Source organism: Mus caroli, chromosome 19 (genome assembly GCF_900094665.2).
Source record: "Mus caroli chromosome 19, CAROLI_EIJ_v1.1, whole genome shotgun sequence".
Lineage (NCBI taxonomy): Eukaryota > Metazoa > Chordata > Mammalia > Rodentia > Muridae > Mus > Mus caroli.
In genome coordinates this window covers 45,410,449-45,425,407 of record NC_034588.1, presented here as the reverse complement: position 1 = coordinate 45,425,407, position 14,959 = coordinate 45,410,449, and the positions used below count along the sequence as shown (strand labels likewise).

Sequence of the window (14,959 nt, the reverse complement as noted above, 5' to 3'; positions counted from 1 at the left end):
ACTATGATGTCAATCACCGTTAATTACTTGTACTGCATTTGACAAAACAGACTTAAAGTGTTCTCACCATTAAAAAAAAAGTAAGTTTGTGATGTAATATGTATGATAATCAGCCTGGTCGAGCAATCACACAATTTAGGCATGTAGTTTTAAAATGTCATGCTGTACATGATTAACATATGATTCCTGTCAGTTAAAAAATTTAATGAAGAAAAAACTTGGAAACATCCATTCATCTATAGTTTGAAAAAATACTTTTTTGCCTCCAGCTCTCTGCTCCGATGCCAGACATATGGCAACTCATGATTCTTTCTTTACCAGAGCATACTTTCAACCTTGGCACTTCCTATATACACTTGGCTGGCACTTTAATTATTTTAAATGAGCAAATCTGTATTACTTTTATATGTTCAGCCTGATGTCAGCCCCCAAAGTGCAAGGTTCAAGAAAACATTGACAAGCTCTTCAGCGCTTTATTCACTCATATTCAAGGGTTAAGTTAATGAAAGTCTCCCAATGATTTTTGTTCCTCTGGTCAGGGAGAGCACACTAGAAAGGGGCTAGCCCAGGAATGCTAGGAGAAGTGTGGTTGTCTCTATCAACCCTGCAGAGTCTCACGCCTGGGTCCAGGTCTCCCATTCTTCCTCCACTGGGAAGATGGTTCTTTCGAGCTGGAAGCCACTGGTCCCATTTGTACTCCACTCCCCAGATGGAAGGAATCACCTTTGCTAAGCTGCCTCATGGGAACCTTAGGCATTTCACAGTTTAGCCAAACTACATGACTATAATCCTGGAAAGCCTTTCCCACTCCCTGTCACTTGCAGGTCTCGGAGGTTTCTCTGACACCCAAGGCAACAAAACTTCCCTCTTCCTAAGATTATGCCAGACATAAAATGGATGGCATTTATGAGAATTGGCTAATGTGGTCATGTTTATTCCAGTTTCAGGCCAATCACGTTTGGATAAAACTAATTTCAACAAACAATACCTATGAGCTGATTTTAGTACAAAGACCTTGAGCCAGTTCCAAGCTTGAAAACTGGGATAGATGATAGAACAATGAGAAGAGAGCTGAGTGAATCAGACGGAACATGGCAAACTCTAAAATCCTTCCTGTCACATGGCAACTCTTTTGGTAGAAGCCCAATAATCTGTGTGAAATTGGTTATTATGGGTGGTTAACAACTACTTTTGTTAGTTAATGGCCCAAGGTGAGGCCAAGAGCAGTTTCCACTGTACTAACTGTCCGGTAAATGCAGCCATGATTGATTTGTAGGGAATTATGAGCACAATAAAAGTTTCAAGGAACATTTCCTCGTCCGTGCACAAAAGTCAGAGTAGAAGGTATAAACCCATCCCTGCTCAATTCCCCCACCCTCTCTCTAATGTGTGTGTGTGTGTGTGCACATGCATGTGCATGTGTGTGTTTGTTGTTTTATGTATGTGTTTGTATGTCTATGCATGTGACATGAAGTTATGTGTGCATTTGCGAATGAGACCTAGAGTTTTGACATCAGGTGTGGTCTTTGATTTTTTTTTTTTTCTCTTTGAGACAGGATTCCTCCCTGGACCTGTCACTCACTGACTTGGCTAGGCAGACTTGCCAAACAGTTTCCCAGATCTCCCAGTCTCCATGTGCACCCTCCCCTCAGGGCTAAGATTACAGATGTATACTATAGCCACAGGCATTATAAGGGTTCTGGGAATCCAGACTCAGGTCCCAATGTCTGCCCAGCAGACACCTTGCTGACCGACTCACCTCTCTAACTCAAGCCTTTTCATTTGCTGGGTTTGCTTTGGATATCTTCTCTGGAAGAAACAATAGCCAAGGATGAAGTCATGTGTTAACCTCAATGCGTCGTCCTAGTGACTTACCATACCTAGGAGTGGTCTTGGATTTATATATATATATATATATATATATATATATATATATATCATCTAGTTTGATTCCCATAGCTTCCTTGTATTTATTCTAAGAGATAAGTTTAATTTTTGTAAGGGCTAAGGACATTGGAAAATATTAGATATTCAAAAGGGTTATTATCAGAGTCTGAGCACTTCAAAGCCCAGGTCCATGAATAAGCCCCCTACTGCTCATATGGGATCCTAATCCAGTGTTGCTGGCAGTGACTGTAGTGGCTCTGCATGGATGCTCATCACTCTGTCTGTCTGTGACTCATCTCTTAGAGTAGCTCTCCTTTTTCAATAGGATAAAAATAATACAAGGGCAGGATCGCACTTGCATTGATGATTCTCTAAGTGCCTGGTAGATTCCCTTGCACACATTAAGAACTCTATAAATATTTCCTGAATGACTTAGTGAGTGGTTGGGTGCTTCCTGCATAGTTCATTTTTATTGGTACCAGAACCCCATGAGGCCAGGCAGTGCTCAGACTTAAGCCATTTTAAAACTGGAGTTAATCTGGAGGTTTCGTGTTACAGATTGGCATGGTAAAGACATCGTTTATCTATAGTACAGGTCCTCCCTATGCCTTTTTTAGTATATGTTCTCTTTGATAGAAGACAAACTAGCTCGCCGTTTCCCAGGAGCTCCTTAAGAATGAAGGTGCCACTGCCACTTACATGCAAGGTTTCACACAGTCACTAGGTGATTAGCAGGAATGGAGTTTTGCTTATTCACCTCAACTCTTTCATAACATGTAATTTTCATTTTGTGTGACATATTACTAGAAAAACATTATGGGGTACACAGCAGTCCCTGCTGATCCATTTTCACTTGGTAAAATTTCAGTTACTCATAGCCAGTTATAGACTGAAATTCTTAAGTGGAAAAATCTAAAAGTAAACAAAAATCATAAGTTTTCAAAAGCACACTGGGCTGATTATTATGATTATGTGCTGGGCTGTGGCTGACCTAACCATGACATGAGTCATGCACTCTTTCAGTTTATCTGTGATGTGTGTGTGTGTGTGTGTATGTATATATATATATATACATACATATATATATATATACACACACATATATATGTGTGTGTGTGTGTGTATCCACCCATATGATATATAATATATAATTATTTTTTACAATATATAATACTCAAATTTTCAAATTAGCATTAGAGAGCAAGTGGCTTACTCAGGGTTTGGTACAACTTGTAGTTTTAAGAATCCTTTGGATCTTGAAATACTTTCCTCGTGTATTAGGGAAAAGCGTCTGCTTAAATCAAAACCATAGACATCTTGAAACCCATCGATTTTGCTGACGAGGTGTGTTGAGTCAGTGTCTGCCCACATCAACACCCCCTTAGCCCATCATCCAGAAGCAGTAGTATTTATGTTTCAGTTAACATGATTCAAATCTCAGGATGGGTGAAACACAAAAAGCATCCAGCACTAACAAAACAGCCTGGGATCTTAGAGGCCCTTCCTGCTAAGCAGCAGCCAGTATCATTGAAACTGACTAGAGCACACCCCAAAATTGTTATTTATAATATCATGAATTTGAAATAACCTTGGATATATGAAGATTTCTTGTAAAAACAGATACAATTCTTGAAAGCAACGGAAACATGTGCTTTTTAAATCTTCCTTGGGCTCTTCTAACCGAACCAAATGTTTAGTTCAATTTATGCATTTCTTTACTCAAGAATGAACCTAGGACTATCAACTAGATGGCTTCCATTTTTATTTATTTTTCAGTAATCTCTAAAGCAAAGGAAAAAAGGCATTTTATCTACACCCAAGTGTGCATGTGCACACTTACAGGCACCAACCTTTCAGAATGGAGTTACAAAGGGAAGAGCTTTGGTAATATTACCTATACCTTTAAAATAAGTCATCTATTTCCACATGGTGAAATTGAATTATAATTCAGCATGCATTTCTGCATTTGGATGGAGATGATTTTAGGAATCACAGTTAACTTGGCTTCAGCTCTGAATTGTAGAAAGTGAAGTCTGGATAGATGGAGTTACCCACTGGGAAAAAAATGTGTGTGTGTGTGTTGCGGGGAGAAGGCCGCTTATTGCTACTTACAAACCACGTGCAGGAAGAGGAAGGCTGTGTCCGAGCCAAGGTTGTTCTCCGCATAAGCTGTCACCTGGAAGATCCCCGCGCTCTTATACACATGCCTGATGCCATCCTCAATGGGGCTGAAGTTGGCATAGGATACAGCCACCCCATCTCCAAAGTCAAGCTGGATGTTTGTCCTTTGGAGGTCACCCTGCAAGGGAACAGAAATGGGTCTGGTCCCCTTCATAAGCTTCTGATAGACTTGTATCTGATACTCATTCTCAAAGTGTCAAAATTACCCTGAAACCTTCCAGTGATGTCTCTTTACCACAAGATAATTTCTATGAAGAGGTATGGGTAAGGGCTGGGAACCTGCAGGTCCAACCTTGGGGCTGCTTGATTTGGTTTGACTCTGGCAATAGTGATAAGGAAGAGAAGATCCAATGGGAAGACCACATAGACCTGACCCCTCATAAGCATGGCTTAACTCTTCTGTGGAAGGATAATTACAGCAATAAAGTAAAGTTATTACTTTATTGTTACATACTTTCAGCAGGCCAAGCAGTTAATCCCTCCAACTTTACATTGTAGAACGCTTGGATTTGAGTGCCGTATGCATTCTGCTGGACACGTGTGTATAAATAGAAAGTATGACTTTATATTTATAAGAGTAGAAACTGTTTCTATTTATATAAATTTGTTTATATTTATATTTATATAAATAATAGAAAGCCTTACTTTCTATTTATAGTAATAAAAAACGTTACTGTCCATACCTTTAAAGTGGGAGAATAATGTGCACAAAAATACTACATTAAAGCCACATGGCTAGCAGCAATAAGAACCAAGTTTTTCATCTAGATAGACTCCTTTCAATACTAATTCTTTTACTTACCAGATCATAATTTTCATTATTCTTAATTTTGGATATCTTTTATGAAATTTAAAAATTGTATTAGTCACTCAGCATGTATTAAACACTATCTTCAAAATAACAATAGGAGGTAGATCATTATTCCCATTCCACAGATGAATACTGTATGCTATCTAAAATTACTTTTCTGTTCCCGCCTAGGATTTCCTAAAACTGCTTAAGCCATGCTCCCTCTCACAGCGATTCACCCCACAGATGTCACTGCCCTTAGGAGTCCAAGCACACCTCTGATATTACCTCTAACATGATATGCGTTGGCTCATCTGAATACACTACTTCCTCAAGCTGACAGTTAGCCCCTCAAAGGTAAGCCTCATGCTTATCACACACCCCCACACTGCATCAACACTTTGGACAGATGTATAAAGCAGATCATAAAATAAAGGTTCAGAATGAAGAAGGTTTAAAAAATAATGTCCATTTATGAATTGGTGGCAAACAGACCATGGGCTGAACTGTCGGAATCTGTGACCCAAACAATCTTTCTTGGAAACAAAGCACCCGACTAACATACAAATCAGAAGATTGTGCCTCAAAATTGTGCACCGGCACAGCATCTCTCTGTCCACCTCTCCTGCCACAGCAATGCACATGTGAATGAAATGCTGATGGATGCTCTCTTGACCCTCTCAGGATGTCAACTACCCTTGAGTGTACAGATGTAAATGAAAGTGGAAATGAACTGCAGGCAATCGAAGTGGATAAGATCATGGCTCTTCACATCCATTTGAGAAAGTTTTTATAGCTCTGGTCCTGAAAACTCTCTAGTGGAAATGTGATAATGACCTCCTCTGTGAATCATAAAGCTCTCTAATTCAAGCATCAGTGTGAGAGAAGGCTGAGGTATCTGCCAGGTCAGGATAAGAAGCCTGCACCTTTCTTCGAATTACAGTTTGGACTTTAAAGACTCTGAGGTGTTCAGACTAGTGAGAAAAACCTCCTGGCTTGCTTTGCTCCCTTTTCAAGATCTCAAGAGCCCAGAGCAATTTGCATATAAATTTAGAGGGCATTGTCAATCAGGCAAGCCTTCTAGTTCTCCCAGTCCAGCAAAGAGTGCTAGGGAAGTCCCTGGTTTGGGCAGAAGGAACACATCACACAGGGGGCAAGAAGCAGAGAGGTGGAGCAGAGCAACAGCATGCACTCCAGTCTGACTGCCTGAATTGCAAAAGACAGTAAGCAATGAGTTGAGTTAATGAAGCCGGTTGCTGATGGAGAAGCCACCCATGCAGTTGTGCTCTGTATAAAGTTAACTTTAAAATATATTTCAGTCATCTTCCCTGTCCTCACATACATAGGTTCAAGACTCTTTAAAGACGTGTGGGCTTTTCTAATTAATGAGGGGAAGAATTAGAACAAAGCAAGAGAGGCTCTGAAAATCAACGGCTGTGATTTGAATGTCCTCCCCACCACTCAGAGTTTGTAGGTTGTATCCTTATGGCAATAAATATTTCCAAAGCAGAAACTAAAGAGAAGCCTTAAGACTATTTCCAGGTAGGTCCTAATGGCTCAAGTGATAATCCCAGTCCTAAAGGTGTACAAGGATGTGGAATATAAGTTCGAATGCAGTGTGGGCTGTGGGCTGCACTATGACTTCGAGTCGGGCCTAGAGAGTTCCTGTGTCAAAAGAGACAAGGTGAGACTGTCTCAAAAAAAATAAATAAAATAAATTAATTAATAAATAAATAAAAAATCGAAGGCCCTAGCTCAGAGCCAAAGCCCTAATACAAGGTCAAATATAAAGGATATAGAAGGGGGAAGAGATAGAGAGAAGAGGGAAGAATGGAGGGAGAACAAGTGAACAAGCTAGCAATCTCTTCCACAGGCACTGTGGGCTGGGTCTTCCTTACAGATGACTGGAGTATTATCCCCTCCTCTTCTTTTCTCTGTGATAACTGGGCAGCTCGTGAGAATGTTAGCTTTCTGTCTCCTTCTGTTCCTGAGATCAAGGAACTGCCAGCATGTGGTTCTGACTGCAGACACCCAAGTGGTCACCTACCTCCTCCATTAGAATGATGAAGGTTGCATTATGGCCCTGTTCTGCCACCAGGCGCCCGTCAGTGGTCACCACATGGAGGCCCCGAGGAGCTTTTCCAGGACACAACTGAGTCTTAGCAGAATACTTATCTCTTAGCCCATCTGTGCAGTTGTTGGATACAATCCTCCGGTACCTAAAGAGATTTGACAAAAAAAAAAAAAAAACAGTTTTGAAAATGGTGTAGACTGTAGTGTGTGTGTATATATGTATGTGTGTGCATGTATCTGTCCACATACATATGTATAAGCATGCATGTGTTTATGCATGTATATGTGTTTATGCATGTGTGTTTGTGTATATATATATATATATATGTATATATATCTAGATATCTAGATAGATAGATAGATAGATAGATAGATAGATAGATAGATATAAAATGTTTGTATGTATATGTGTATGGGCATATGTAAGTGTGTGGTGTATGTATTCACGTGTATGCATGGGTGTGCTTATGTATGTGTATGTGTGTATGTTTGTATATATGTGTATGTGTGTGCATGTATAAGTATGTCTGCATTTATAATATGTGCATGTGTTTATGTATATGTGTATATGTGTTTACATATATATATATATATATATATATATGTTATATGTATATGAGTATGGGCATGCTTGAATATGTGTGTGTACATTTATGAGCATGAATGGGTGTGTTTATATATGTAGACCTGTGTATATGTATGTGTGTGTATTGTATATCTGCACACATATATGCATGTCTGTATTTATGTGTGTGTATGTGTGTTTATTTGTGTGTATGTATATATGTATGGGCATGTTTGTGTGTGTATATTTATGTGTATGTATGGATATGTGTGTGTGTGTGTGCACATGTGTGTTAGGCAGGGAGGAGGGAGGGCAAGAGAAAATAAGCAAGCAAAAACACTTCTCATAGTTACTCATAAAAGGCAAGTTTCAAAAACTACGGCTACTCACAAAGATAAACAGTGCTCCGGAGCTGCTATCCCCATATCTCAGAAAGGCTGGCTCCTTAAACATTAGTATTGATCCCACCTAGTGCACCAGGGATCTGATCAGTGTCTAAACCAGCCTAGAAAAATCAATGTCTGACTCACACACAACAGAGGAAGCAAGCACTGGACTAGAGAAGCAGGAAAAGCAAGCGAGTGCACACCTCCGTCTGTCAGCAAGGGTCTGGTCTATTTCCCCAAGGCTGCCTCCAACTTTCTCTGTACCAGGAAGCAGTTAGAACATCAAACTTTTAACTCCCCATAATCAGAAAGTTTCTCCCTATCTTCTCTCCATGCCAGGGTGTCATTAATAGAATGTCTAGTGAAAATCAAAATCAAAATCATAACTTTTACCCTGGAGTCACTAGGCCATTTTATAACATATTTTCTCTGTTTTCTGAAGCATTATTTCCTCAACACAAATGTCACATTAGAAGCACAGTTTTTAAGTCCTATTCAACTCTGCTATACTAAGTCAACCTTACTAAAGGGGTTTTCCTGGGAAACCTCCCTACAAAACACTGGCAACTTCTATGGTAATGGCATCGAATGTGTGGCAATGTCCCAGCAATTGCCTTGGCCACTGACCCAAGTGCTTGCCTTGACCTTTGACCTGCTGCATAGTTATTACTTCCAGAAAGTCCGTGATCTATGCATCATCACTAAAATTGATGTTCTAAGAAAAACACATAAATTATCCCAGTATTACCACTCTCTGTATGACCACCACTACCACCATCACCACCATCAAGTCTTGTCTTCCTTCACCCTCTTGAATAATCAGTTGATCGATGGTATCTTATCCTGAAAAACCTAAAGCCAAGGAAGTCTAGATGACATCAGTCCTCCATTATATCTGGCTTTTCTTTCTTAGCACTGCCCCACAACTGGATCACACCCAGCCTCTATTGCTTCTTCTGAGATCACATGGCGATGCAAATCAAATGTTGTAGATAGCACCTGGCTCAAATGAAGTTAATAATACATCATTATCAACTGTCTACTGAAATATGTCCGTATCATTGCTATCCAGTATGGCAGTCAATCTTCACACATGGCTATCAAGGCTTGAGATGTAGTTAATATCTATTAGTGAAATGACAATAGTTATGTTTTATCACCTTAAACAATGTACAATATTACAATTATTTCCACATATTAATTAGTTTAATATGACAAATTAGTTATATACATTACATTATACTTATACACATTATACTTATACGCATTATATATATATATATATATATATATAATGCAGTCCTTTTGATTATCACATATTTAATTAAATCAAATTATTCTATGATAATCTTTATGGGCTATTTCTACTTATAAGATAGTTTTGGTCATGATTAGCATCTTAGAATTATTGTATCATAAGGCAAACTTTATGTTAACCACTTCCTTTTTTATATGGCTACCAAGAAAACTCTCTTAGTAATGTATGATATTGGTCAAAGTTGGGAAATTTTTGTTTTTAGATACCTATAAAAAAATCTTTCAAAGAAAAAAGTGAATATAATTTTTTTAAAATCCTTTTCTGACTTAGTTAGCTATTTCCTTTTTGCATACCTATGTTGCTTAAAATTGCATCTAGCTCCAGATGCCATGTGCTTAAGTGATATGTCCTAAGAGTATTAATTTCTAATTGTTTCCAAAGGATGCGGAGGTAGAAGCTGCCTTTTGCAGATGCTTCCATGCGACTGTTATGTTTTCTTGTTCTCCTACAAGAACAAGAAAGTCCATCTCCTTACCTTCAAAGTGTTCAATCTGCATTAAATTATTTAAATCTTTAAAACATTTTCTTACAAAAACACTACAGTAAATCACTCAAATGCCCAGCCCAGCATCTAGGAATAACCCCCCCCAATCAACTATTTACCTAAAAAAGCAATAGTTTTAGAGTATTTCACACTACTCAGCACACCTATCCATGTGTAAGTTTCCTTAGCAGATGGCAGACATTTAGATAGTGCCCACTGCTCTCTGCAACCATCCAGGGTCAAAGTAAAGGAATCTGGACACCTTGGCTAATGCAGCAGAAGAAACTCAGGCAGACATGAGAGTGGAGGCCAGAGCACTCCGGTCTTGCATCTTTGGAACACCTGCAACCTCTCCACTCTGTGTGGGAAAATTGTTACAAATGAAGAAATTAGCTCCATGCTAGATGTTCCAAATCAGAAGCTGACTCACAGAAACTCAGGTAACCAGAAGACACATCAAAACATGGGAAAGGTGTCATGGTCCCAACTGTCCACTCTCCAGGTCTCTCCTGGGTCACAGAAGCAGTAAAGAAAAGAATGATTCTGTGATTTCTTCCCTTGAGTTTGTTTATGAAGTAGATTACATGTATGGATTTCCATATACTGAACCATTCCCGTATCCCTAGGATGAAGCCTACTTGATCGTGGTAAATTATTGTTTTGATGTGTTCTTGGATTCTGTTCGTGAGAATTTTGTTGAGTATTTTTGCACTGATATTCATAAACGAAATTGGCATGAAGTTCTCTTTTTTTTTGTTGTTGGGTCTTGGTATGGTTTAGGTATCAGAGTAACTGTGGCTTCATTGAGTGAGTTAGGTAGTCTTCCTTCCATTTCTATTTTGTGGAATAGTTTGAGAAGTATTGGAACTAGGCCTTCTTTGAAGGTCTGATAAATTTACACAATGAAGTACAACTCAACTATTAAAAACGATGACTTCTCTGAGGTAGTGCCTGTCTTTGTCACTGAGGTGCATTTCCTGTATGAAGCAAAATGTTGGGTTTGTAGAGGGGAGACTGTAAAGGGGGGGGACAACATTTGAAATGTAAGTAAATAAAATAATCAATTAATTTTTAAAAAAAGAAAGAAAGAAAAAGAGAGAGAAAAAGGATGAAACAACCCATCTCCAAGAAAACCTCTGTGGAGTGTCTGAGGGTAACTAGATGGGCAATGAGAGACAACAGGCAACAAGACGATTACTGAAAGTGTCCTGAGTGTCCTTATCCTCTTCCAGAAGTGGTTAGAATGGGGCTTGTGCATCAAGTGTTAGTGTTTGAGAATATGCATTGATCTTCCATTAGGGAGCGCTATAATATCTACAGACTACAATTGAAGGCAGGCAATGGAGGTTTTAAAGACACAACAACTATAATTTTCTAGAGATCATTTGTAAGTGGTATTTCTGGCTGATAACTACTTCTGATGGTTTCTAAACAGTCTATCCTTGACTAAACATTTCCTCAGATTCCCTCAAAAGCCTCTTGATATAAACTTATCCAATCAATGCTCATTCTTTTCAATAAAGATACACTTCCTTTCATTTCATCATTGTGAATGGACAACCATGAGTTGTGAATGGAAAATAACGAGTGGAGTTCCGTCATGCATTGGGCTTACCCAGTGCTGTTAAGGTAGCTTTGACCAAGGCTGCAGTCCTTTGAAGGGGAAGCTGGGTTGTACCAGAAAGCTGGGACACACTGGCTCTCTCCATGTCTCTCATAGCCATAGTCACTATCAAGAAGATAAACATGGTAGAATGATGTGTTAGGAAATGTTAAAACACCCAAAGGTATCCATAAATATACAAAAGTCCCACTTCTTCCCCAAAGTCATAACTCATTGTTTTAATTAACCCCAGTGAGGCAAATACCCTTGTCTTAATAAAAACAGTATGCTTTTAGAAATGGTCTCATCATTTAGAATTTCAGTCTAGAGAGAAAAATCAGAGTATCGAAAAAAAAAATTCAGACTAGAAAGTACATGAATTCAAACACAGGATGGGCACAGTGGCTTGGAGGTGAGAGCTGGGGGCAGGGGGGGCACTATACATTCAAAAATCATACTTTGAATCACAAAATTAATTAAATAAGTAAATGGCAACCAGGAAGATGTCTTTAAAGGTCATGATACATTTCTATGTAGTGGTTCAATATGTACTGTCTGAAAATTGATTTCACAGAATTTATATTCATTTTTTACTTTAAATTCAACTGCTTTCAAACTTGTGTGTATGTGTTTGTATTCACATGTATGCCCACAGGAATTCAGACTTCTTTTGTTAAGATAGCCTATACATCCTTAAATATAAAACAAAACCAGAGTTCTTTTCTGTGCTCCTACAGGATCACAGCCATAGCACTCGAGGCCAAATAGCATACCCCTCCTTCTTGGTGTTTTATAAGGTTTTCAGATGTGTAAATGTCAAAATATAAGAGTAATAAAGTGGGTGGAGGAGATTAAATTCTTAGAACCAGCCAGATCTGGTGCTCACAGAGAGCACCCTCTCTTGGTCCATGCTTCCAAATTCCACATCAAGAGGATGCCTGAAACCCAGACAGCACAGCCTCAGTGTCATATCAACCCACTGAGGATCAAGGAAGCACGGGGGAAGGCAAATCACTCTCTACCCTACACTGATATATTTCATTTTTCTTCTTACATAGTCTATGAACTAACTGTCTGTGAAAGTCCATTGAGAACACTGGGAAACTATCTGAGTGAATGCAGGACAGGAACGGAAGGAAGACAGGTATACAAATGCAACAATGACTTGCTTATTGTTCACTGTATGCTATGACCCATCAGATAAATGTGGCAAGGTCTGCCCTCAATTTTTTCTTCATTCCTTTGAGGATACATCTCACACTGCAACCAAACCTAAGGCAGCATAAAGAAGTATTGACTGATGAATGACATCATGTTCTTTACTATCCACATAGGAACCTAGCCTACTTCTAGCTACCCCTTTAGTCCCCTTCCTTCCTTCCTTCCTTCCTTCCTTCCTTCCTTCCTTCCTTCCTTCCTCTCTTTCTTTCTTCCTTCCTTTCTCTCTTTCTTTCTTTCTTTCTTCCTTCCTTTCTCTCTCTCTCTCTTTCTTTCTTTCTTTCTTTCTTTCTTTCTTTCTTTCTTCCTTCCTTTCTTTCTTCCTTCCTTTCTCTCTCTCTCTCTTTCTTTTGTATGATATGTAATGGGCATGGATCACTACTCTTTTTTTCTGTTTTGTGGTTTCTTCCTTATTCTTCCCTAATATCTAGGTTATATGAGCCTAGTGCTAGTTTACTGCATGCAATTTAGGGGACTATCACATGTTGGATCTGAAATGGCAATATATATATATATATATATATATATATATATATATATANCTTCCTTATTCTTCCCTAATATCTAGGTTATATGAGCCTAGTGCTAGTTTACTGCATGCAATTTAGGGGACTATCACATGTTGGATCTGAAATGGATATATATATATATATATATATATATATATATATATATATATACACACACACACACTCATATATATATGTACGTGTATATATATATATATATATATATATATATATATATATCACTGATTTTCAACAATTGAATCATCTATCATAAGTGCTATTGAGTAAAATAATGTCATAGGTGCATTCAAACGCAATCTTTCTAATTCCCCATTGAATTGTGTCTATTTCTGCAAGAGGAAAGTCCCCTTGACCAAGATACTGGAGGGTTGACTGCAGAAAGAATCTCCAAATGCCCAAGCAATGAGTGGAGTGGATGTGAGCAGGGTTGCCAATCAATGGAAAGGCAGAATCAAGAGCAGCTTTGATACAACCATGGTTCAGTGAAGTTGGGAGAAAGGGGAGTGAAAGAGACGTTTCTGCCAGGTGACTCCTTTGGCGAGTGTCAGATCCAAGAGGAGAGAGCGCCTGGCTCATGATTCTTCTGGACTTAGTGTAGCTTGTAATAGTCCATGAGATCTGACTTTGAAAATTGTGGGAATTTTGCATGGTCATTAATGGTTGTTAAAGCCATTATTAAACTTTAAATTATATGACATTTCATTCACATTAATTATATTTAAAAGTCAGTAAATACACAAAACATAATCTACTGCTTTATTGCATTTTAGCATCATATAATTATAACATTGTATATATGTTTTACATGTGCAACATATGCTAAGTAACATATGAATATTGTTATTTTGTTTATGTTCTCAGGGTCTTTTATACCCATGTGTGTGCTTAGTAGGAATACTATATAAAGCAGAGCTACTGGCCATGTCTGCTCAGTTCTTCATTCATTAGTATAATGCTGAAATCAGCCACTGTGGGAATATGTACAGCATTCAGTGTGTGTTCCCAAAGAGTTAAACATTTGTCAGCACACCACAGAATGTTGAATTTCAAGCCTTATTTATGCCTGGAAACACTGGGCTGTGGTATGTGTATACTACTTCTCGAAAATCCCCCTATGCCTTTATAAGATGAACCTGTTGACCAGTCCTGCTGACCCTAGAAAATACTGGGAGTCTGGGAAGGAAGGATGCTTCTCTTAAGTAGCCTTGGGGAGGCTAGAAATGTTTTCAAGGTTCTTGGCGAAATGTAGCCATCTTCAGCAATTCTGTTCAGCTCTGCTACCTGTTAGCGTGGCAGTAATTAAAAAAAGGTGCATCAAGCGCGCTCCTCTTCCCCAAAGAGCAAAAACACCTCATTAATATTTAACAACACTTGCCGAAACCGGCTGCCTCCAAGCTGTGGACTTATTCATTAATTTCTGCTAAATGCATATTAAACTCTTTCACACTGGCCAGCCTTCCTCCCAGCCCATGAGTCTGCAGGACTTAAACAATCAAACAAACAATCAAACAAACAGCCTGTGTTCCAGCTTCCTCAGAGAAGGTGGGAGCAGATGAATTGTGAGATCTGAACAGAATACACCAGAAAGGCTGATTTGCCTCAGGGAAGTATGCTGTCAGATTCCGCATGCGCACAGGCAGTTCACTTCGATTCATAATTTACCCCTGTGTGGTGCTTGATTATAAAAGCTGTTGAATGTCTACCTGTATAGGGAAAAAAAAATCTGTACATTTCCAACCATATGCATATGGTCTAACACCTACCCCTACCCCCTCAAGGACAAGCCTCAGACTGAGAAAGAGAAATGGTGAGGACAGTTCAGGAATTGAAAAGTGTGTGTGTGTGTGTGTGTGTGTGTGTGTGTGTGAGAGAGAGAGAGAGAGAGAGAGAGAGAGAGAGAGAGAGACAGAGACAGAGACAGAGA

The 14,959-nt window shown here is 38.9% G+C and overlaps 1 protein-coding gene across 1 annotated transcript in view; it reads right to left on the bottom strand.

The window, feature by feature from the left end:
- The window catches only part of Sorcs3 (sortilin related VPS10 domain containing receptor 3), a 593,715-nt gene that overhangs the window by 34,808 nt on the left and 543,948 nt on the right, over window positions 1-14,959 (bottom strand). Inside the window, exons 17-19 of the mRNA XM_021151815.2 lie at window positions 11,300-11,413; window positions 6,906-7,077; window positions 4,000-4,186 (exon numbers count right to left, since the gene is read on the bottom strand). Coding sequence (XP_021007474.1) covers window positions 4,000-4,186; window positions 6,906-7,077; window positions 11,300-11,413 — 473 coding nt within the window. The remainder of the gene's footprint in view (window positions 1-3,999; window positions 4,187-6,905; window positions 7,078-11,299; window positions 11,414-14,959) is intronic.